This window comes from Paramormyrops kingsleyae, chromosome 14, assembly GCF_048594095.1.
Source record: "Paramormyrops kingsleyae isolate MSU_618 chromosome 14, PKINGS_0.4, whole genome shotgun sequence".
In the NCBI taxonomy this organism is placed as follows: domain Eukaryota; kingdom Metazoa; phylum Chordata; class Actinopteri; order Osteoglossiformes; family Mormyridae; genus Paramormyrops; species Paramormyrops kingsleyae.
Genome location: NC_132810.1, coordinates 28382239 through 28407501, shown reverse-complemented (window position 1 = coordinate 28407501; position 25263 = coordinate 28382239). Strand labels below are relative to the sequence as shown.

The 25263-nt window shown below is 40.7% G+C and overlaps 2 protein-coding genes across 2 annotated transcripts in view; one reads left to right on the top strand and one right to left on the bottom strand.

Moving 5' to 3' along the window:
• strn3 (striatin, calmodulin binding protein 3) overlaps nt 1-24034 on the bottom strand; it is a 98032-nt gene extending 73998 nt beyond the window's left edge. Inside the window, exon 1 of the mRNA XM_023792171.2 lies at nt 23525-24034. Coding sequence (XP_023647939.1) covers nt 23525-23770 — 246 coding nt within the window. The 5' untranslated portion in view covers nt 23771-24034. The remainder of the gene's footprint in view (nt 1-23524) is intronic.
• The window catches only part of ap4s1 (adaptor related protein complex 4 subunit sigma 1), a 33047-nt gene continuing 30753 nt past the window's right edge, over nt 22970-25263 (top strand). The window contains exon 1 of the mRNA XM_023792172.2: nt 22970-23309. The gene's annotated coding sequence lies outside the window, so the exon portion shown is untranslated. The remainder of the gene's footprint in view (nt 23310-25263) is intronic.

Genomic DNA, 25263 nt, shown 5'->3' with positions numbered 1-25263 from the left:
TATAAAATCACATATATGAAAGTTACATGGTGTGCATTGTCCCCCATAGTTTAATGCTTACAGGACAAACACTTTACAGGACTTCTGTATAATTTAGGTTTATCCTTGCTGTCACGTTGCAGCAAATAGAAAGGGGGCAAATGTAGTGGGAACGTAAAACTATTGCCAGGGATCGCAAAAGTATTGCGAGGGAATGCAAAACTATTTCCAAAAATGTTTTCTGTCCCTGACCTGAACAACAAAATCACAACAAACGGTCTAATACACTTAGAGGCTACAGCGACACTTTAAAATTAAAAGTTCAAATTGAATTTCTCACACCATTTTCAGACAAATGTTCGAATGTCGGTTAAAGAGTGTCAACCCTAATAGATACACACACACACTAGGGGTGGCACGGTTCACAAAACCCACGGTTCGGTTTGTATCACGGTTTTAGGGTCACGGTTTTCGGTTCTGTACGGTTCTTGTTATTTTTTCTTTTAATCTTTAACACTCCAGAAATGTACTTCAGCATATGATATATAGCTTAATTATCCACAATTTAGGATACAGTATTAAAAAAGCTATATCATGTAATCATGCATAAACTGAATTTGACTTGACTTAAAGCACATTATAAAAATTATTAAACATTATTAATCCCAGAACAGTAATAAAATAAAAGTCTTGCCTTAACATAAATGCTAAAAGAATAGATCGCTTTAATCGCTATTACAGTTGGGTATGGGCACGCGGTCTTATTTAGAAAACATACAAAAAGAGACGCATATAATGTTTAATCATTCGTTTTGTATTTGTCCGGTCCACGGGGTTAATTTAATTGGGGATCGTTAAAATGATAGATCACCTATCTTGATTAAGCCTGATTCGGTTCGTTATATATATATATATATATATATATATATATATATATATATAACGTGGAAAAAATTGGTATTAATTACATTGAATGTTCTTGAGTAATCGATAAAATCCAGTTTCTGTGTATGTACAAGACATCAATATGTAATAGTTCAAAATATGTCCAGTTGATATGTCTAGTATGATCATCTGGCAATAGCCTGTAGGTCTGTGTGGTCAGACACTGCAATAAACAGAATTTTTAGGAACATGGCAAATGTTCACATTGCAGCATGGAAGCAGGCTCACTGTTACAACGCTGCCCGGGGAAGCAGAGGCGAGGAGACCTAGGATCGGGGGAATGCGGGGTTTAATGAGCAAAAGGAACACAGACGAGCGGTAAAGCAAAATTGCAATATAATGACCGGACTAGAGAAAGAAACGGAAACGCGGACTAAATACAATGGAGTAATGACAAATTTGACAACAATCAGGAACAGCTGGTAAACACGGGGAATCCACACAGGGTTAACGAGGGGGCGTGGCACACGGAAAGAGCGGACGATCGAGGCATGACACTCACTGGAGTGCTTTGTCACAGATAACTTAATTTTCTTTAACAAAGTGCCTAACCGCACATTAAATAAAGTCATACAACAAAGGTGCACAACAGTGTTCAGATGTTGTGCTATCGGTTGGCTGAAATTTAAACGTTTTCTTCAGAGACGGTGGTAACGCCGAAAACACGAGCTAAACGCAGCAAACAGGCTACCGGAAATTACTTAGCTGGCTGAACTTTCACCGGAACTACGTCACAACGCTCTGTGCATTATAGCCTATTCTTTCGCGCGAAAGGGAAACACACTGACGTCACATACGGGGCACGAGGCTACATTGCGCATGTCATGAACCGTCGAACCGTGCGACGCATGCATGCTCCGAACCGAGACAAGCGAACCGAACGGTTCGGTTTTTTTTCACGAACCGTGCCATCCCTAACACACACACACACTTCAGAATTGGGCTAAATGACGTAAAAAAAAAAAAAAAACTTAACTTTATTACATATCAACATACTAATTCTATTTTTTGTGAAATTTTATATTTAAAACATTAAATATATTAAAATGTATGCAAGAATAATTTATATAATTATTGGTCTGCTTTCTTTCTAAACTTCTAAACTTTCCATTTGCCAGATAAGCATTTTGATAAGCATTAAGAGAACTTTTAGGTACTTAAAAAAAATAAAACGTCTACTTACTAAGACTATGTGCTAAAATTAGAAAAAAGTCAATTTTGTGAACTCCGTAAGATGTCAACTGCATCAGATGTTTTAAAGGTTTCAATATTTGTTAAAATCTGGAACAACCAAAAATAGGACATTCATGTTTGAAATGGCATTCTGTGTCCATCTAAGTTTTTACATGTTTGTGTGCTATGTATTTCATGTGTCAACTCCATCAGCTGGCTGTCATCACTGAAAAGTCACCTCTGTCAGATGGGTTTTTTCTGTTATATTCATTAAATGTATGTTCAGATTGATTTAAATAATTTGTTTATGCCAATAAAAATTTCTATTGTACATCAGCTGTGTGTTTGTGTTAAAAATGTGATATTATTGTGATGGAGTTGACAAAATTCAAGCCTTCAACCGATGACAAAATTAAATCACTGGGAGTTTGGCCCATTACAAAGTTTAATAGCCAAGACATTAAAATTATTTTCCCAGCATGATTGAAGAGGAAAAAAAGAATCCCTGTCCCTATTCTCAAGAATGAGTCTATGTTTGAACACACACACACTAAACACATATATATTTAAACACATTAAAAGTACCAGATTGTGCCTGCAAGTTCCACTCCTAGCAGCTCCCAGATTCACAGAATGGCTTTACAACATTGCTACTGATTCTGCAAGATGGCGGCGGCACGTGAACAACGCGAGGCTCAGTGTCTCTCCAGAATCTGCTATTTAGCGTTTTTTTTTTTTTTTTTAAATCTACTTTTGACCGGATTATTTATCCAGAATTGCTGTGCGTTGCTGACCTACAGCAGACAAGAGCTTCTGGACATTTGGACTCATAATTCCAACAGTTTTATTGCCGATCTCCGACTCATCCCAGAGATCTCCAGAACACCGGAGGCTGCCCACTCTCCCCGGCTGGGCGGAAGCGCACGCAGGCGGCGCCGAGAACGTAAACAAAGGCGAGGTAGGCGCGGAGGGCTACGAGCTAGGCTGAAGCTAACACCACATCGGCTGCTTTTACCCAGCATTTTCGTCGCCAATGTCCGTTCTCTGGCAAACAAAATGGATGAGATACGACTCTCCATCACCAACAACAGACGGATTATGGACTCAAATGTCATGGTTTTTACGGAAACATGGTTGAACAACAGCTGCCCGGACAATGCTATTGAATTAGCAGGACGCCACACACACCGAGCCGACAGACTGGCAGATGACTCCGGCAAGACCAGAGGTGGAGGTTTGTGCATCTATATTAACAATGCTTGGTGCATGAACTCCACTACTACTGAGAGTCACTGCTCACCTAATGCGGAGTTTTTAATGGTTAAATGCAGACCTTATTATCTCCCCAAAGAACTCACTTCTATTATACTCACTGCAGTGTATATCCCCCATGATGAAAATACTATGTTGGCCATGAAAGAACTTTATGTAGCCATTAACAAATACCAGACTAAACACCCTGAGGCTGCTTTTATTGTTGCTGGCGACTTCAACCACACCAACTTAAAGACAGTTCTCCCCAGATTCCACCAACATGTCTCCTGCCACACCAGAGGGGACAAGACTTTAGATCATGTTTATTCCAACCTGGCTGGAGCCTACAAAGCTACACCACTCCCCCACATTAGACAATCAGACCATCTCTCCTTGTTCCTTACACCTCGGTACTCACCACTTATTCAATGTGTGAAACCTGCTGTGAGGACAATTAAAGTGTGGCCAGAGGGGACAGACGCAGTGCTCCAGGACAGATTCAAAAACACAGACTGGAATACGTTCATCCACATAGACTTGGACCAGTACGCTTCATCTGTACTGGATTACATCTCCGAAACTACAGAAAGTGTCACCCCCCAGAAACGGATCACCATGTACCCCAAACAGAAGCCTTGGATGAACCGGAATGTTCGTCCTCCTGAAAGCCCGCAACACCGCCTTCAGGGCAGGAGATGCACAGGCCTACAATACAGCCAGGGCTAAGCTAAAGGGGAGCATTAAAAGAGCCAAACACCATTACAAAAAGAAGGTAGAAGAACACTTCTCCAACTCCAACCCCCGACGCATGTGGCAAGGACTTCAGACCATTACAAACTACAGGACTACCAAACCCTCCCTTGCATCCTCTGATGTCTCCTTCCTCAACGAGCTCAACAACCTTTATGCTCATTTTGAGCGAGGGAATCCAACTACTGCGACTAAAGCAGACGTGACTCCGGACCAGCAACCACTGACTCTCTCCCCCACCGATGTAGGAGCAGTGCTGAGCAGGATTAATGTCCACAAGGCTGCAGGTCCTGATGGCATCCCCGGGCGTGTTCTTAGAGTGTGTTCTGGGGAGCTTGCGGGAGTGTTGACAGACATATTCAATCTGTCCTTGGGCCCACATTGTGGTACTGGCCTACTTCAAATCCACCTCCATCGTCCCGATACCCAAAAACTGCAAACCATCGAGCCTCAACGACTACCGCCCAGTAGCCCTCACCCCCATTATCACAAAGTGCTTAGAGCGGCTAGTCCTAGCACACTTCAAATCCTGTCTCCCCCCAACTCTGGACCCCCACCAATTCGCATATCGTTGGAACAGGAGCACAGAGGATGCAGTCTCCATCGCGCTGCACTCTGTCCTCTCACACCTGGACAATAAAAACACCTACGCCAGAATACAATGCTCCCCTCACAACTCATTAGGAAACTGACAGACCTAGGCATCAGTTCCCTCATGTGTAAATGGTTACTGGACTTCCTGACCAACCGGCCCCAACATGTCCGGCTGGATAAACACTGCTCATCTACCATCACAATGAACACCGGTGTACCACAAGGCTGTGTGATGAGCCCTTTCCTCTACTCCCTCTTCACCCACGACTGCAGACCTGCCGATGGTTCCAACACCATCATTAAGTTTGCAGATGACACCACGGTGATTGGCCTCATCAATGATAACGATGAGGCCGCCTACTTGGAGGAGGTGGGTCGTCTGGCTGAGTGGTGCGACACCAATAACCTGCTGCTTAACACCAAGACCACCAAGGAGCTCATCGTGGACTACAGGAGGAATGCTGACCCACATCCACCCATCTACATTAAAGGGATGGCTGTGGAGCGTGTGAGCAGCTTCAAGTTCCTGGGTGTCCACATCTCCGAGGATCTCATTTGGACGATCAACTGCTCCAAGCTGGTCAAGAAGGCTCACCAGTGCCTCTTCTTCTTGAGGACTCTGAGGAAGAACCACCTGTCCTCAGATATCCTGGTGAACTTCTACCGCTGCACCATCGAGAGCATCCTGACCGACTGTATAACAGTCTGGTATGGGAACTGCTCTGCCTCGGACCGGAAGGCGTTGCAGAGGGTCGTGAAAACCGCCCAGCGCATCGCCGGAGCACCACTTCCAGCCATAAACGACATCTACAGGAAGCGGTGTCTGAATAGGGCTGGGAAAATCATCAGACCCCAGTCATCCAGCACATGGACTTTTCACTCTCCTGCCCTCTGGGAGGCGCTACAGGAGCCTCCGAACTAAGATCACCCGGTACCGGAACAGCTTCTTCCCTACAGCTGTCAGACTCCTGAACTCTGCCTCCTGACCTAACTGCACTACTGTAAATGCTGTATAAACAATGATTTTGTACAATACGGAAATTATAATTCTACAACTGTTTATAACTTGTATTATACTTATACAGTGGAACCTCGTTACAACGTACCCTGTTTATAAGGTTTACACCAATACAACGTTCAAATTTCGATGTCCGGAATTCGCGTAATGCATTATTCCATTTGCCGGTATCGCTTAGAACGTACACCTTTACAGCGTAAACTTCGATATAACTTATGATTTTCAGAGGAAAACAGGCAAACTGACCTTCGTTACAACGTACAGCCTCATCCTCCGAGCGCGCGCACAATTCAGAATCGGCTGTTGCCGGCCATCTACATCGCTTAGCAACGCCTATCTGTATGAACCTTGCATGCAGCCCCCGTTTTTTTTTATGGTTTTGCATGGTGTCATGCTGCCGCATATCAAGCAAGATGCCTACTAAACGGAAACAGATTTCGCTGACCGACAAGGTGGAAATAATTAAGAATTATCGTAAAGGGGTTTCGCAAACAAAACTAAGCGAGGATAATATGTTCTTATGTAATAGATTGGCGAGGAGTACAATCTCCACAATCATACATAATGCAAACAAGATCATAGCCGAGTACGAAGGCAACCGACTTAAAGAAGACCGCAAGCGTCTACGTACCGCAGCACATCCTGAATTAGAGAAAGCCCTCTTTAAATGGTTTGAACAAGTAAGGGGGAAACATGTTTCAATTACCGGTCCCCTGCTAACAGAAAAGGCGGCAGAATTTGCAAATGAACTGAACATTGAAAACTTTAACGCCAGTGGAGGTTGGCTTGATCGATTTAAAGCCCACCACAACATAATCTTCAAGGCAGTGTCCGGAGAAAGTGAATCTGTTAGTGTCGAAACTGAGGAGAATTGGAAACAGAATGTTCTGCCTGATCTTATTCGTGGCTATCGTCCTCGGGACATATTTAATGCAGACGAATTGGGACTTTTCTACAAAATGATGCCAGAGAAGAGTTTTCACGTTAAGGGCAGTGACTGTCACGGCACGAAGCACTGTAAAGATCGAGTCACGGCTATGTTTTGTGCCAATATGGACGGATCGGAGAAATTCAAAATGACTGTCATTGGTAAATTCAAAAATCCACGCTGCTTTAAAGGGGTTTGTAATCTTCCAGTTCTTTACTATGCACAGCGCAAAGCGTGGATGGATACTGATATTTTTTACAAGTGGCTTCGTCAGTTTGATGAAAAATACCACTGTCAGGGTCGCAAGGTTTTGCTGTTTGTCGACAATGTTTCATCTCACAAGGAGGAGCTGCAGCTTAAGGCTACGACGCTGAAATTCTTCCCGCCAAACACCACCAGCAAATTGCAACCAATGGATCAAGGTGTTATTAAGACCTGTAAAGTTCACTACCGCCGCAGGTTTTTGAAGCGACTTATAGCCGAAATAAAATCAGGGGAATTTTGCAAGATGACTCTGAAGGACGGTGTAGATTTGTTGAGCCAGGCATGGGATGATGTTAAGCCTGAAACCATTGCTAACTGTTTCAGGAAGGCTGGGTTTCAGTTAGGGGATGATGATCAGTTGCAGGGCGAAACCCAAGACCTGGAAACAGTTGAAACCGTAATAGCCGAAACCAGAAACATTTGGGATTTTGTCGCTGGGGAATTCAATCTGCAGGATCTGGATTTCATGGAATATGTTGCCGCTGACGACTCGGTCACTACCTTGGGTGAAATGACTGTGGCAGAAATCGCTGCCAACATTTCAGTTGACAGTGAAGATGGCGCTGCTGTCGCTGATCTTGATTTAGATGCTGACGAGGATCCCGCGCCTAGAATCTAATGAAGCTTGGGGAAGTTTCAAGGACGTGAAGAGCTTTTTATTAACTGAAGAATTTGACGAAAGTACTCTCCGTGCAATTCAAATAGTAGAGGACGCTGTTCTGGGTAGGGCTGTACAGAAAGCCACGAAACAGACAAAGATAAGCTTCCATTAGACTTAGCTATAGCTACACAAGCTGTATGTCAACTTGAGAGGTGTTTTATAAACGTTTTCTTATATACATTTTGTGTTCTATCATTCATTTTGAGGGACTTGGTTACAACGTACTATGGTTATAACGTACAACGGTACGTACGTTGTAACGAAGTTCGACTGTAGTTATAGCATATTCATAACATACCTTTATACCGTGTACATTGTAACATACCCATAATAGACTCATATTTTTGTACCCTAATATCTATAATAGACCCATTTTTTAAATATATCTATATTATTGCTAATATATATTTTGTAAATATTATTGCTAAAGCACTTTCTGGATGGATGCAAACTGCATTTCGTTGCCAGGTACTTGTGACATGTGCAATGACAATAAAGTTGAATTCTATTCTATTCTATTCTGATTCTATAAAAAAAAAAAGGATGACATTTTTGCACTACAAAGAAAACTGACTGATGTAAAACAGATTGATGCACTGAATCACTACCTTACTAATCAATTTATCATGATGCATCGATGTATCTTTACACCACTATTAATAACCTTTTTTTCCTCCATTGCCTCTTACAGTTTCCAAGTTGCAGTGTAAACAAAAAGGCAACAATCATTTGATTTCTACCCATTACCATTTGTCTATAAACATTTTAATACTTTTTACATATGGCGCTGAACGCTACCATTATCATAACATTTGCAAATGTGAAAAAGTATCGCAATTTGGTGAATTATAATTAGGAATTAAAATCTGATGATCAATGATAACTGTTGACACACCACAGCACACAGTGCGCAACAATGAAATGTGTCCTCTGCATTTAACCCATATGTGACTTTCGTGACATAGCAGGGGGCAGCTAATTCAGCGCCCGAGGAGCAGTGCTTGGGGGCGGAACCTTGCTCAGGGTACCTCAGTGGTGGCTTGCTGGTCAGAGATTCGAACCAGCAATCTTTCAATTACAAGTGCGCTTCCCTAACCATTAGGCCACCACAGCCTATAGATGGATGGCACATTCAATTTTCACAATGGAAACATATTAAGGGCAGCTCTGACACCTAAAGGCTCCAAAGTTATAGGCTGAAGTTTGTGAAACTTCTCTTTATTTCACCAAGGTTTCCATTCAAGTACTTTGGTTTTACTGCTAAAATTACTGAGCAATGGGAAGACATGTTAAAAATCAAGAAAAGAAATAATTAAGAAACCATAAAATCCCTATATGCAGAAATGGGAAAACAGCAGAATTGGTGATTTTTGAGAGCATAACACAATAGACAAAACATTAAAAGCAACACTGTCTTTCAAAGACGACCTAAAGGTATGTAAACCAAAATACAAAAATCACCCCAATTTCTTGGCAGTAAGAAAAGATGTAATTTCAGCTTTTCACTCTAGTGTATGTAGCTTCAAGTGTAAAAGGTATAAGAAAAATTGCTTCCAGTTGCATTTCAGTAAGAGACTTCAATAACTGTGGTAAAGTCACAACATGTTTTTCAATATCCATGGTGAACCTCTGCTCAGATCCACGGGCAGCTAAACAAGGATAAGTGGTTGTACTTGTCACCTAACCCCAGTGGAAATCTGTCAGCTACCTTGGATAGAAAAAAGCAGCTGAAGCCATCAAGGGCTGGTAAGCATGTTGCAAAGACTGTACATATCTACTACGCCTGGAGAGAGGACAGCACAGCCATAAGAACCCCAGCTCTGGTACTGAAACATATCTTCCACATTACATCATTAGAATCTTATTTTGAAACTGCATTGAAATTCCTTATATGCATGAAGTATAGGCTTATTGGTTAACATGCCAACACATCAAAATGACACAAATGACAAAAATCTTAAGTATACCACATTTCAATACAGCAACATAAATGTTTAGCAACAGACTAGTGAATAGTGCAAATTATCTTGATTTGGTCAAAAGTAGAGAGGCACCGATCAACCAGCTAGGGACCAGAATCGGCACAGGTCCATTTTATGCATGCACCATAAATCATAGACACAACAGCGCAGACAATAGCCTCACAGCTGTGTGCACATTCGCAGTCACACAAAAACTTGTCGTTAGCACAGAAGTTCTTCACTGTGAGTGAAGACGACACAAAGTTTGCAATTTGAAAATGCATGTAAAGCCAAAGCAAACCATGGGGGAACCACTGCAAAAACACGGTGAAGCATTGGAGGTAAACTTTAAACTGATGAAACTTATATTTGATAATCTTGAAAATGAATATTCACTAAAATTGCAAAGCTAGCTAAGGTTTTTTCCTGTTAGTAAAAACGTTTTAGCGAAACTTTAACCTCCTGCGCTATAATGTTCAAGGCTTTTTATCAACCTTTAACCCCCTGGGGCCTGAGGCCTTTTTTCCACTTTCGAGGTAGTCTGACATGCCTTGACATTTTAAAATATTTCACCTATCTAAAAAACTTTTATCCCAAAGTGATACATTTGCTTTTATTCAGCACAAACTCAGCACCAATAATCTGAGACCTCTTAGAATGTTATTATTCAATTTTTTGTTAAAATCAACTTTAAACATATACTTTTCAAAAACCTATTTTCAGACATGCTGAGAAATTGTAAAAAATCACATTATAGACATTTCTAGGTAAGACTTTTGAGCTCTGAAGCTTATAGACACAGGGGTTGGCTACACATAGGTGAAAGTGACATTCAGAAATTTTATATGGTTTGATTACTAAAGTGTTAGAACTTTGGAGTGACACTTTTTCTCAAAGTCAGTGGTCTTCACAATGAATATTGATGAGATAGGTGTCCTCACACCTGTAGTAGTTTGCATACTTGTCAATGGCCCATCAGTCTGGAATGTCACTGCACCCCACACCCATCACTTTGGAAAGGCAGTTTGAAACTAGGGTTGGGACAACGCGTCGACGTAATCAATTACGTCGACACGTAAAATACGTCGACATAAAAAAATCTGCGTCGATGCGTCGTCATTTTCAAAACAGACATGGCGGCAGCGAGTAGCGGCAACATGAGTGAGGCAGTCGCGGACGACCCAAACCACTCCACCCGAACACGCAGTTCTACAGTATGGGGCTATTTTAACCGAAAAGGAAGTGATTCAGTCGTTTACCGGCTTTGAAGGTGGAAATGGCCTATCATAAAAGCACGACGGCTATGCACCAGAACCTCAAACGACGGCATCCAGGAGCAGCTTCTGAAAAGGACAAACCACCGTAAGTTTTCAACTTTTTTTACTAACGCTGGTTTTTACCCTTTAATTCATCCAGACACCCTCCCCACGTAGACATACACTCACTCATAGACAGAGATAAACACCCAACCTCTGTAAATGCAAAATTCATTTAAGCTGCTTAGTGGTAACATATAGCAGCTGCTGTTTAGTTGGTTTTTATTTGTGGCCCATGCTGGCAAAATGAGTCGGAATGCGCGCAGGCTGATTATCAGAATCGGCGAAAGACGAAAATGTGAGACAGCGAATTGGCCGCAGGAAAAATGTTAACAAAGACAATGCACCCCCTGCTAAACGTAGCCGTCGTGGACACTATTACTAGATAGATAGATGGATATGATAACCACATCCTTATCAAATTATTTTGATATTATGCTTTCCATATACTTATTTTGTAATTATTCAAATTCATCTGTGTGCTGTGTGTGATTTATGATTTCAGGAACAAACAGAAAAGTGTGGAGGACTACTGTCAGAGAAGAAGTACACCATGCACCCCCCAGGAGGTGGCTGTACTTACCGAGAGCGTCTTATCTATGATTTTAAAAGACATGAGACCACTTGCTGTGGTTGAGGGTGAGGGATTCAAAGAAATGCTGACCACTTTCCAACCAGGTTACACTCTGCCGTCTAGGCGTCATTTTACAAGCATGATGGAGACAAAGTATGAAACGTCAGTGGAGAAACTAAGGAATGAACTAAAAAAGGCCACATCCAAAATCTCCCTTACCACTGATGCTTGGACAAGTCTGGTCACAGAGTCCTACTTAGGGGTAACTTGTCATTTCATTAATGACAATTGGGATCTTCTCTCCTTCAATTTAGCAACACTGCCAGTTGAAGAGCGCCACACTGCAGAAAACCTTGCCTCCTGGGTGGAGAAGGTGGCAGAAAAATTCCACATTTCCTTGCATAATGTCCTTGCCATTGTGCATGATAATGCAAGTAACATAGTCGCAGCTCTCCACATCCTGAAAGAGAAGTTTGGAGTGGTGTCCTATCGGTGTGCCGGGCATACACTGCAACTGGTTGTAAACCATGCACTGAAAGACCCCAAGATTGATAAGGCACTATCGGCTGCACGGGGCCTTGTAAAGCACATCAGGAAAAGTGAGCCAGCTAGCACCAAACTTAAGCAGAAGCAAAAACAGATGGGTACAGCTGAGCATAAACTAATCCAGGATGTCGCTGTCAGATGGAACAGTTCATACTATATGACTGAACGTCTGTTGGAACAGAGGTGGCCGGTGGTTGCGACACTTTCAGATCCAGAAGTCACACAGCGTGGGAAACAGTACCTGGATCTGAAAAATGATCAGTGGATTCTTCTGGATGAATTGAAGGAGGTGCGCAAGCCTTATGAGCAAGCCACTAATGTTCTCAGTGGACAGTCTTATGTCACAGTCTCTGTTCTTCCCCCCCTGCTGAAAGGTCTCCTGAAATCCACCCAAAACAAATCATTTGATTCTGCTGCAGTGAACTCTTTCCAGAACTGTGCAGAAGAGAAAATCTTGTATAGGTGGCAGTCAGAAGTATCTGCATTTCAAGCAGATGGGAAAAATGTGTCAGTCATTGCTGCTGCCCTCGATCCACGTTTTCGTAAACTGAAATTCCTTTCTCCAGAAGATGCTTTGAAACTGCAAGTAAGAGTACAGAGGGAGGCACTTGATCTCATAAGCTACAGCAGGAACATGTGGGACAGGAAGCCTCTGCAAGTCCCCCAACAAAGAAGAGGTCTGTGTTGGACACTTTGTTGGGTACAGATTCTGAGGAGGAAGATTGTAATGAAAACACTGACCAGGGTGGGGATGGAGAAAATGAGGCGGTGAGGAAAGAAGTACTGTTGTATTTTGGGGAAGCCTCTATTCCAAGGGATAATGACCCCCTTACATGGTGGAAGAATAATGCAACAAGATTCCCCACACTGGCTAATTTAGCCAAATCATATCTGGCTGTACCTGCCACATCAACACCATCTGAAAGGCTTTTTTCAGTTGCTGGAAACATTGTCACCAAAAAAAAGGGCAAGTCTGACTGCTGAGCATGTAGAAATGCTAACATTCCTCCACTCCAATGCATAACTACTTCATGTAATTAACATGATTGAACTCGCACACACAGAAATGTGAGAAACAGGAACAAAATGGATTTTTTGTGAATGAAGAGCACTTTTTGCAGAAAGCAAAGTGAATGTTACATTTTGTTTAAGGACACAATTGTTGCTATTTATTTTAAATGTTTTGTTAACTTTTCCTTAATTTTATATATGTTTGCACATTTTATTTCTTGTTAAATGCTACCTCTAATATAAGATGGTACGACTACTACAACTTTATTTTGCAATTTTGTTCATTAAAAGGTCTTCAAATTAAGAAATTTGTGTTTTTCATTGATATACATAAATTAGTAAATGTGAAATTGCTATACAAGTCAAATAATGGGGAAATAATCGATAATCGAATCAAATCGAAATCGAATCGGATTGAAAAAATTAATCGTTAGATTCACCGATGCATCGAAAAATTAATCGCTAGATTCATCGATTAGGAAAATAATCGTTTTGCCCAGCCCTATTTGAAACGCAAGAAAAGTAGCAACAATAAAATCCCTTTCACAGTTTATTGATAGATGGAATGAAAAATGAAAAACTGTGACTATATAAATATAGAAAGCGATAAATATGATGCAGTGACTATTATTGACGCTCTGGGGACGAGGGCATCATCGACCGCGTATCTTTCTCGTGTATTTCAGTTTATATCTCGCTGAAATCATTATGTATAATCATGAAAAAAACACTGACTAAATCCGTTATCTGTCTTCTTTTCAAAACTTCCATTGTCAGAAGTATTAAAGTTTTTAAAATTAGGTAAATAGGCAAAAAAGCCAATCGTGTCACCTTTCTTTGTTTTACTTGCGTCGGGAGCGTTTAGGACCGCTCTCAGCGGAAGATCGCTATTCACGTTCTAAATACGCTGCGTTTGAATCGGCGACCACGTGATTACAGGCACACAGGCTTAGCCCACTGAGCCATGAACACAGGTATGAGCTTCGCTGCTGAAAGTGGCAACACTGGCGCAAAGCTTCAGCGGCAGAGACGTATCCGTGTGCTATATTGTAGCCGATCAGTGTAAACACTACCGACATGTGCTCTTGTTTATTTCGGTCACAATGGGCGTATTCACATATTTCTTCACCCAATACTAACTGTCGGATTATCATGTTATTATCATGCGAATAGCGCGATTTGCAAGTGGGTGGGTGATCAGAGCCGCTTCGAGACGCAGACGCTTAAGTCAGTCACTCTTGTTCTTTCTATTCGTATCACGAAGCTGTAAAAATATATTTAGTTTCTACCTAGATATATTTGAAAAGTAGACCGTCCAAAGTTTCTGAGGGTATTTTTAAAATGTGTATATGACAAAAACTCGCGGAGTTATTTAAACGGTCTCGCGAGAATTCTGTCAGATCCCGCCGGCGGGACCGCCGGTCCCAAGGGGTTAACATGATCAAAGAAACACGTCTGTCCTTTTCAATCACGAACCAAGAATATGGACTACATAACCAGATATAGAAAGAAATCCCAAAATGGCAAAAAACACTATACAGACACTCCTCGACTTGCACAAAAAGACCGTTCTTCAATTCCTTACCCAGGGTTCCCCCTGCCGCTCGTCACTGACGAAAACGGAACCCATGGTGACGAAGAATAACGGCATCAAATCGTCACTCTGGCGAATTCAATTTTCAAATGATGAATTTTGAATTTTTGAAAAGTCGAATTTCATTTTTTCCCAATTTTCAACCGTAGCACCCTTAGGAAATCTAAACCGAAATGCTAAGAATATGGACTTTATACTACGTTAAGCGTTTTCCCCTCCATTGACGCCCATTATAAGGAAAAGGCTTAATGTAAAATAAAGTCCATATTCCTTGTATTTTGGTTTAGATTTTTTGTCAGGTGAAAGTGTTTATGACCAGGTGTGTGTGTGCGAAATTTGGTGATTATTGGTCGCTATTTTGGTACATTAAACCACATTAAGCGTTTTCACATTAAGCGTTTTAGAATGTCCCTCTCAAAGGAACTATGAAACACCGGGAAAGTATTAGCTTACCTTATATATATAGTAATTAGAACATTATTTCTGAAATGCGTACTATACATCATGTTTTCAGCACGCCAGCACGCAAATTTTTACACAGTATTCACGATTCAGTGAGTTTAATGATTAAATTTATTAAGAAGCGGTGACAGTGACTAAAAAAAACAGATGCTGAAAAAAAGTGAAGAATTTGATTAGTAGAAGCAAAAATACAAAGAAAAGTGAAGAATTGAAATCAAACTCCAGGGGGAACCCTGCTTACCCAAGTCATAACTTACTACTGTTGGATTCCCCCCCATTCAACATAGCCTAGCCTAACCTAACCAAACATAAGCATCTGTTGCAAACACAGGTATAAAAAATTTATACACAATTAGTATAATTCTATAGTAAATGTCAGACATATTACAATAATCACACAGGCCTAGTCAAATTAATTCTTTACATTTGTATAAAACGCTACACAAATTAGAACAGATGTGTTCACAGCACAAGATGCGAGAAAACTGGGAAGATACAGCTGCGTGTCATGTCTGGCTACATCAACTTATGCTTAACATACTTCAGGTGTGTTGCATAAGCGCCATCTGCAAATAATGTGCACGGTGAGGATATTTTATGCAAGTCCAAATTTACTCAAGACAAATTAACATAAGTAGAAGTCGGTATAGGTATTGCCTTAAGTAGGTACAGTACATTCAAAGAAATTTCTACTCTGAAAAACAGCGTATATTGATCACCAACCTGACCAAATAAGGAGTTCTTGAAAATGACTGATGAACTGATTCCATACATACAGAACGCATTTCATTGGAACTTATCTGAGCATGTCTCAGCACTCAGAACTTTTCAGCATTTCAATAAATCAATACATCTTGGTATACTGTGTGCAGCTACTAAAGAGTATCAATCAACTGACTTACACTTAATGTTTACGTCTGTGTAGAGCTGGGTGGCATGACCAAAAATTGACATCATGGTATTTTTCAAAGTTATATCGGTTTCACGGTATACGACAGTATTTATTTTTTTTTTAAAGTATGACTAGGCACTTACCACATTTTACAGAATTTTACAGGACACATTTTTGTTCTACATTTTTGCATTGTTCCCATATTAACTATATTATTTTATTATTAGCCATTGCGCCTATCCGCTACCTTAATGATAACATACATCTAACATGTTTGTTGGCTAATTGCTTATAGATAAACGGCTAATGTTAAGGTGTGCGCCGGCCAAGTTAACTTTTGATAAGTGTTTAATAGTTCAGTGTTGCTGGAACGCGAACTTTACTGACCTCACAAAATTTCTCATAAAAACCGGGATGTCTGTCTTTAACTCTTTCATTGTCGCCGCCTAGTGGTTCGGACGCATACGTCCGAATTTTCAATAAAAAATGACGTTCAATAAAAGAAACAAATGTATCAAATCAACCAAAAACGGCTTGTTACACTACAAAAAACCTTTCAGATAATATCTGTAGAAAGTTGCGCAATTTTTGTGCCATGGTTTTTTTGTAACAAGTAAAAATAAAATGACCATGGTAGACATCTTTAAACGGGTCGAGTGTCAGGAAGTAAAATATAAGTGTTAATAAAATGAAAACTAAGCACTTCAAACTATTTCTTTCACGGCCAATAATTCATAAACCGTCACAGTATTAAGACAAAACACGCATTTTTCCATAAATATGACTGTAATGCTCTCAAATAGCTTGCTCACTCATCGCGGAAAAATGTCAGTCGGCATTCTGTACATTCGTGCAATGTTTTTTATCTTCGGAGTTTTAGAAGAAAACCAGTGAATAAAATGACAAAGTTACCCTCGTTTGAAAGCTTGATCTCTTATGTACATAAATCAATCACTGTAATCCTTCATTGTCAAGTATTTTTTCAGATATATGCTCTGCTTCCCTGCTAGCACATTACTTTTTACGCACTGAACCTTTGCCCATGGTTATGTTTCACCATAATAAACTTTTTACATGAACATCAAATTACAGTGTCATTTGCTTCATCCAATAGAGGTGTGTCTAAGGTTTGCAAAATGGTATGGGATGTGCTGATTGGGCATTGTTTTTCGCGCTGGGGACATGAATGCGCAACTTATTCTCTGCAGGTGCAGTATTTGCGGGAGTGTCTCGATTACGCATTGCGCACGTAGTCTCCATGAGTTTACCCAGTTATTTTCGGACAACAACTTTTTTGACTGAAGAAAAATGGCTCGGATGACTTTCACTGTTGAGAAAGCACAGAAGATGATTTTGAAGAGTGGTTCGGGGGAAGAAAGTGTCGCTTTTATCCATTGATTCGATGGAGGATGCTTTTTTGCGTGGAGAGGATGCAACGCTCGACATAAGTACATTTATTTACAGTTTACATTTTACTCTTTTATTCTATAGATTTTTATAATTCCGTGATTCAGCAAATTACAATTAACATTTGCTTTGGTAACACTTGTATTGTGGTACATTGGGAAAAGTTCCGCATCGCCTTTGTCAAGCTTTGAAGTGTGCAAAGTAATGCAGCGCTTTTGGCTTTCACTTGGGCAAAGTTACGCGGGGCTTTGTTTGGGCAAAGTTATGCGGGGCACTTGTCGGCCTTGTTTGAGCAAAGTTATGTACAGTACTTGTCAGCTTTGTTTGGGCAACATTATGTACGGTACTTGTCGGCTTTGTTTGGGCAAAGTTATGTGGGGCACTTGTCGGGCTTTGTTTGGGCACAGTTATGCGGGGCACTTGTCGGGCTTTGTTTGGGCACAGTAATGCGGGGCACTTGTCGGGCTTTGTTTGGGCACAGTTATGCAGGGTTAGGGTTAGAAACAAAATGTTTCTTATGACCCATAAGTGGTAATGCATTTAGAAAGAAAGACGCTATCCCAAAACACTGCTAGTTACACTGCGGCCATTTTGGATAGGTTTTGGAGAGGTTTGGCACAAGTCGTGTGAATAAAATATAGATTTTCCTACAAATGTGTGGTGATTTTGTGTGACAAAATGTTACTTATGACCTATAAGTGGTAATGCATTTAGAAAGAAAGTTGCTACCCCAAAAAACACTGCTAGTTACACTGTGGCCAGTTTGGATAGGTTTTGGATAAGTTTGGCACAAGTCGTGTGAATAAAATATAGATTTTCCTACAAATGTGTGGTGATGATGTGTGACAAATTGTTACTTATGACCTATAAGTGGTAATGCATTTAGAAAGAAAGTTGCTACCCCAAAAAACACTGCTAGTTACACTATTGCCATTTTGGATAAGTTTCAGATTAGTTTAGGTTAGGTTTTGGATAGGAAAGGCTCCCAGTTGCACCATTTGCTCTTTCCTCCGTAAAACCTGTTGGGCTGCATCAAATGATATGAAATTGGGCACACATGTAGAAAACAAGTTTACAAAAATCCAAGACACAAAGACAGGTTTTTGTATTTTTCCAGCTGTTTTTGTTATATTCGCATGTCCATAAATTATACACAGGTTATTCATTTCGTTATTGAACTTCCCACAATCAATTGTAAAGGGGTCAACTTTGCTTTTAGGTATCAGGCATGTGTCTGTGACTTTTATATCTGAAGTTATAAGGTAATTATTCCAAAGAGGGAAGAAATGCCCCCCCCATGCAAGGGGCCCCTGGTTCACTCCATAGGGTTAAGATGCTTCGCCAAGTTTGACGTGCTACTTGACTTTGTCGCCACAACTTTGTAGCACTGTTTGCATAGAGGCTTATCGACATCCTTAGCCTTTCCATGCTCGTCTGCAGAATACTTCCAAACAACAATGTTGCGTTTTTTTTTTTTTACTAAAGCAGCTTGCGAAGTGCCTTCAACTGCAGCATATACCATGTTCAGCCAACTTGGTATGTATGTGTTAACCAGTGTGAATGCGTTCAGCGGCTGAGGGGAGGGGAGGGGCTGCGCAAGTGTGTGCATGTGTGCACGCTCATCTGTGCTGTAATGGTGCTATGTGAAGTTTGGCGAAAGAGGCGAAAACTGCACTGTTGGTATCAATAATGGTGAAAATTAGTATCTAATCAGATACTAATTTTTAATATCAATTAGTATCTGAGAATCAATTTTTTTGACAACCCCAGTGTCAGCGTCAGCTATATCTTCCGTTTCTGATCTTTCACGGTAGATTTTTAGCAGTACAGCTCAGTGAAAAAGGTCCCCCCTTAAATAGTTTCCAGCTGTGCCGCTTTCCGAACGTTGTGTAGATTACTAAAACCGGTATTGCGGTGTAAGAAAAATTTGTCATAACAATAAAAAACGTTTTTCAGTATGAACCGGTATACCGCCCAACACTACATCTGTGCTTCTCAACCTTATTGGCACCACGACCCTATTTCTACCATGAGAGCCCAGTTGTGACCGTATATCAAGAATAGATTTAAATTAATGCTATGATCAAGCACTCAGTGCACTTTGCAATTTATGCCAATCAATGCCTATCGCACAAATCTGATTAGTTGCGCCAGTGAATTTCAAATTAAGCATCTGTCGTTTGGCTTCTTGGATTGGTTGAGTGTTTGCAGATCTAAGACCCGTTTATATAACTTAATTCTACGATTGGGGCTGGGAAATCTGATCGTGGATCAGCATAGGAGCTTGCCAATTTAAAAATGCTTATGTTTCCAACTCTGCCTTGCGCTTGAAATAAATGATGCACCACCATGTTCATGTTAATTCCAAATACAGCTTTGATTATGATTATGACCACTGAAAAGGGATCCACAAAAATATACACATAAACACACACAGCTTTATATAAATCTGATAAAGCCAGTAAGGCATGATAGCTGACTCAAGTACCAAAGAAAGCAGCTTGCCTTCTGAGTCTAGGTCTTGCATAGTCAGTGTCTATTAGGCCATTAAAGGCAACAGGGAGTTTATAAAGAGACAATGACAAAGAACACTTGAACAATATGGTTATCATGCAAATGTACTGACACATACAACCCCCAGAACAAACTGTATGGCAAAGAATACTTGTCACAATCAAATAGTGAGAAAAACCATTTAGGCAGTTACTCTACTAACAGTACCTCCAGTTGCTATACAAGTTCACATTTAGCAAAATCAGAAAAAGTAAGACATATTTCAAGTTGATCAAAGATAGCTGAACAAAGACAATGCACCTGTATAACAAAACATTTTAAAATTAACCTTACTGTTTAAATAAAATTGCGTTAAAAATTTAGACTATGAAAACATTTAACCAAGTTCATTTTCCAGTAAAAGATCGCATAATTTGTTTGCTACTTGTGACAACTGCCACAACAGATTACTGAGGACTCTATAATTTCAATGAGGATCAGAACACAACTTATGCCCCAAAGCAGGCAAAATTACAAGTGGCACTTGCCAGGTTATGTATTAGGGTGTGCTCACACTAGGTGATCTGTACCGTGCCCGAGAACATTTGAGTAGTGTGATCGCTCTGCATCACTGTCAGGCTCACTTGCAGAGGTGGGTTGTGGAACGGTTCAGTTGGCCATGGGCACGGTATTCATAGTGTGATGGCTAACTGTGTCTGAGCATGGAACACAGATATGACTTCAATGATGCAACTGGCACATGCATGCACATATGTACACTATATGTGAACTGGACCTGGAACAAATAGATCAGGTAGGCTGTACAGTTTCGGGAGCGACAAATATTTAAACAATGTGTATGGCAAATGGATGCAACACCCAAAAACTTTGAGTGGTAGTAAAATACGGGACTTTCACATATGTGCAGCTGTGTTGCATACTCAATAAATCTATGAGGGCCATGTATCATCATGCCTAAGATGACTCCAAATAAACAACAAAATAAGGACAATAATCATGAAATCCACTGTACCATGCTGTCCAGACATTACATTGAGGTGTATGATATTTTAAAAAGCAGCACTATTCCAGCATTTTCAAATCTTGGCAATAACATTCACCAAACGGTTGGGGTCCAGCTAATTTTGTCATAAGGATTTCAAAATACTGTGGTATGCCTTATGACCGTAATACTGCCAGTGTTTAGACTAATAACATTTAAATTGTTCGTTTCACTACATTGCTTATATTTCTGTTTGTTGCAATACATCTGTCCTCTCCTGTATGCATGCACTGACCACAACCATCCGCAACCAAGTGTAGTATGAACACAAGCTGCCACGCAGGCGATCGTCCCCAGACTGAAAGCGCATTCAGAAAAGTGAAGAATTAACTAGGCTTTAGGTAGTGTCTAGGCAGTTCTCCATACCAGACAGAATCCTTGAGATTCACTACTGGAGAGGACAAGCAAATCATGAAATCTAGAATGGAAAGTGCACTTCAAGTCAGTACCAGGCAGCCACTTATATTTATTATATAAATAAATGCAAACAAATACATTTATTTAAAGATATTTCAGTAAAATTTAAATTTTGCACACAATTCCTAATTAATTCAAATAATTCCATTTAACTGCATTTAGAATACACCTCTGATATCAAGAGAATAAAGATTAATTTCCCAAGCCATGTTACAGTACGTAATAATTCAATTTTATTTATATAGTGCTTTTAACAACAGTCATTGTCACAAAGCACTTTACATATAACTGGCCTGAACCCCCACCAAGCAAGCCTGAGGCGACAGTGGCAAGGAAAAACTCCCTCTAGCAGGAAGAAACCTTGAGAGGAACCTAGACTCGGAAGGGGACCCCATCCTCCTCTGGGCAACCGGGGGAGGACAAGTGGACTTGTGAAAGTTTTTTTGTTACATCTCCACAGTATAGTCCCAAAATGTAGACATTCTGTATGTTTGGAGACATTTGGCCAAAATTAAGATTCTCTAATTTATATTTTCAAAGAAATCTTGATCCAGTACTGCACTCGACACCATGCTTTATAAAACAACCTCAGCAAGGTGGCAGGTTTAATTTCAAAATTATGGGATATTAAACCTGAAGTGCAATACACATATAGTTAGTTGCAATGCATCATCTTTTGGGACATAAACCATCACCAAAAGGAATAACACCCCCTTGCTGCATCATACAAATTGTCTAGTTCGGACTGTGATTAAGAAAATTTTCCATGAACTAAAAAGAAAAATAAGGCTTTTAAAAGTCAATTTGTATATAGAGAAATCAGTCACTTACACACCAAACCGTATGATTAAAAAAAGGTCAGAAGATGAGTATATAATGGCAAGAGACCAGGGAATTTTCAGTAAACAAGTTTCAAGCTTTTTCTGAAAAATGACACTTCGGTAAGCTGACAGAGATAGACCCTGACCTACTTTACAGTGTACATAACAGATTACACCTTAAGACATTTTCAATTTACAGCAAGTCTAAGAACTAATTTAATATTAAAGTGCTAAACTGTCACTTTAACCAAATATGAATTCAGTCACAAAATGAACCAGCATTAATTACAAAAAAAATTCAACCCTGCTATCATAAAAACCTATGTACCGGAACTGAATTTAGAATAGATTCACAAAAATGACTCGGGTGTTATATTTTGCCTTATCTGGCAGGTAACATAAGAAATTATTTTTGTTTAATCCCATGAAGGTAAGAGATGAATATGTTTAGTTCCATGATCGATACTCGTGATCATGGGCTCGTTTGTTAATGTAATACCCATAAATGAACATGAAATTGGCATGTGTGGATCCACTCGCGGCCCTGCAGACGTAGGCAGTAACGGCCTTCCCTGGATGCTGAAACATGTGTACTGTGGATTTTATTTCGGATGCACAGATCCCCACAATGAAAATGCAAGCTACCAACGTCTTTACAGATAATTCCAAGGACATCAGGGACAAACAGTTGTGTGGGGCTACTTCACAACGTCTATGCAATAGACCGCTGTTTATAATTAATCAATCAATTAATTAATTGCGATTTGGTGTTTTTGGGAAGATGACAATAAGAGCGGAGTAAACACAGGAGGCGTGAAGTTAACAAATCGGCTCCTCCTTATTTGAAAGTTAGAGTTGAGCAACAAAACCTGCCATTTCCCAGCTAATGCAGAAATTGTAGGGATTAACACCGAGAAACTGAAACGGGATCTAATGCCACATTGTTCTCCCCCGCAAAAATCAACCTCTTCTCCCCCACATCGATCGCCCATCACCGTGCTAACCTAAAACAGACACGGGCCGACGCCATATTGACGGAGCAAAATGGCTGCTGGGAACATTAGCTAACAGTTACCCAGCTAGCTACAAGCTGCTCCGTCCACCTCTACCTTCCCATTGACTGCAGGATGATAACAGCGGGAAAGGCATATTAGTAAGAAGGGCACAAGGCCATTGAAACTCCAAGGTAAGAAGGGGCAGCTTCGCTGCTCTTCGCCGGCTAATGAAGCTGGGTATCCGGCTAGATGGACAACAGCCGTAACTATCAACCATGCCTTTTATAAAGGGGCGTTACTACACGAAGCAGTAACAACTTGCTACAGTAACACAGTTAGCTACATAACCAGTGTGCGATGTTACTTAACGGACATGACAGCCGCCGGAAAGCGAGCTGTTCTGTACCTGCAGTTCGGCTCTCTCCACTTCCCAGTGCGCCCTCTCCATCTCAAAGCGGGCCCATTCGTGCTGGATGTAGTGTAGGATACCCGGGATAGTGTACTGCTGCGGTCGAGGCATATCGTCCTGCTGCTGCACCATCGCGGTACCGCCTCCGGCCCCAGTTTGGGGAACAACGTTATTATTGCCTTGCTGTGCTGTCTGCTGCGCTCTCGGAGCGGCCATTCCTACTCCTCCAGGGTGTTCATCCATTTTAAATGTGGGCAAACACAAGCTGCTATCGCAACCCTGTTTTCGCACAACTCCCTTTTATCACCTCTTCAAGTATGTCTTAACACGTGTATCTCTCCTTTTTGTTTTTCAAGCGCCCTCACTTATATAGTATCGTAGGTTATGCTGTACTACGCCTTGTAGATTTGGTATCAAAGCAGCACGGACTTCCCGGCCGCCATTAGTTCTTTCCCTGGATGTGAGTCTCCTCGCTGCAGGGGTGAGAGAGAAGGGGCGCGCGTTGCATGCTGGGATACGCTCGCCCCGTGCGTTTGCCATAGTTCGTCCAAATAAAGTCCTATGCAAACATGGAGCATGCGTTAGTGCGTGATGCAAAGCAGAAAAAAACACATGGGTACTGCGGTACACAACAGGGAAAAACAACGTGACCGGGATTAACAAAAATTAGGCGTGTCTAATAATACTGATCAACCGGGAATAACAAAATGACAAATGCTGAATCGCATTGTGACTATAACTGGGGCTTCTTGAAGTAAAAGTAAATTATATCAAAAATCAGAACTTTGGGGAAAATAGCCACAAAACCCAAAAGGCTTACGTTTAATTATGTACATTAATATTATACAAGACTGCTGAGATTTCTTTCACCTGCGGCTCATCTTAAGTCAAGTAGTGAAGGTATTTTAGTAAAACCGAACACAGATGGGCAGATATTAGCTATGTTGAGGCTGATCAGTAATTGTATTGCCCGAGGTTGCGATACATATAATTTTGGAAGATCCGCAGACGCTTTCGCCTTAACGCAATAACTAAAAATGTCTTCGACAGATCTTTTCAAACACTGTAGGCACAATGTCTAAATCAGGGGTCTCATCCTCCAGTCCTGGGGGGCCGGAGCCCTACACAGTTTTTGGTTCACCCTCATTTAACACAACTAATTCAACTCCTTGTGCTAATTACCACACATCTATTGAGCTGAATCATTTGTGGTGGAACAGGGAAAGAACTAAGCTACACAATGCTCCGGCCCCCCAAGAATGGAGTTTGAGACCCCTGGTCTAAATGATGAAATGGAACTGATGAAATTTTGAGATAGATCGCTCCAAAATTTAAGCAACTGCGCTGAGTGGCAGCAAAGGGAAGGGTGAAAGCAGATGACATTCCATCTTGTGAATGTCATAAAATGAAAAAATATTTCATGAATTGTATTCCTGCTTCACAAATACATTATATGGATACAGATCTACACCTGATTTCATTTTGAGACAAAATGCCCAAAAAATAAAGCAGGTGCATTGTATGGCAGCAATTAAAGTAAAGGACAGTGGTAGAAGACAGAATCTTGTGAACACAGTAACACTGAAAGAATGTTTGGACCTTTTTCAAACTTTTCAGACATTTTATAAGTAACAAAATGGAAATGATAAAATATTGAGAGAGATCACCCAAAAATGGAAGCACTTCTACATTGCGGTAGGAAAAAAGAGGAGTTTCAGACACTCGGTCCCGTGATA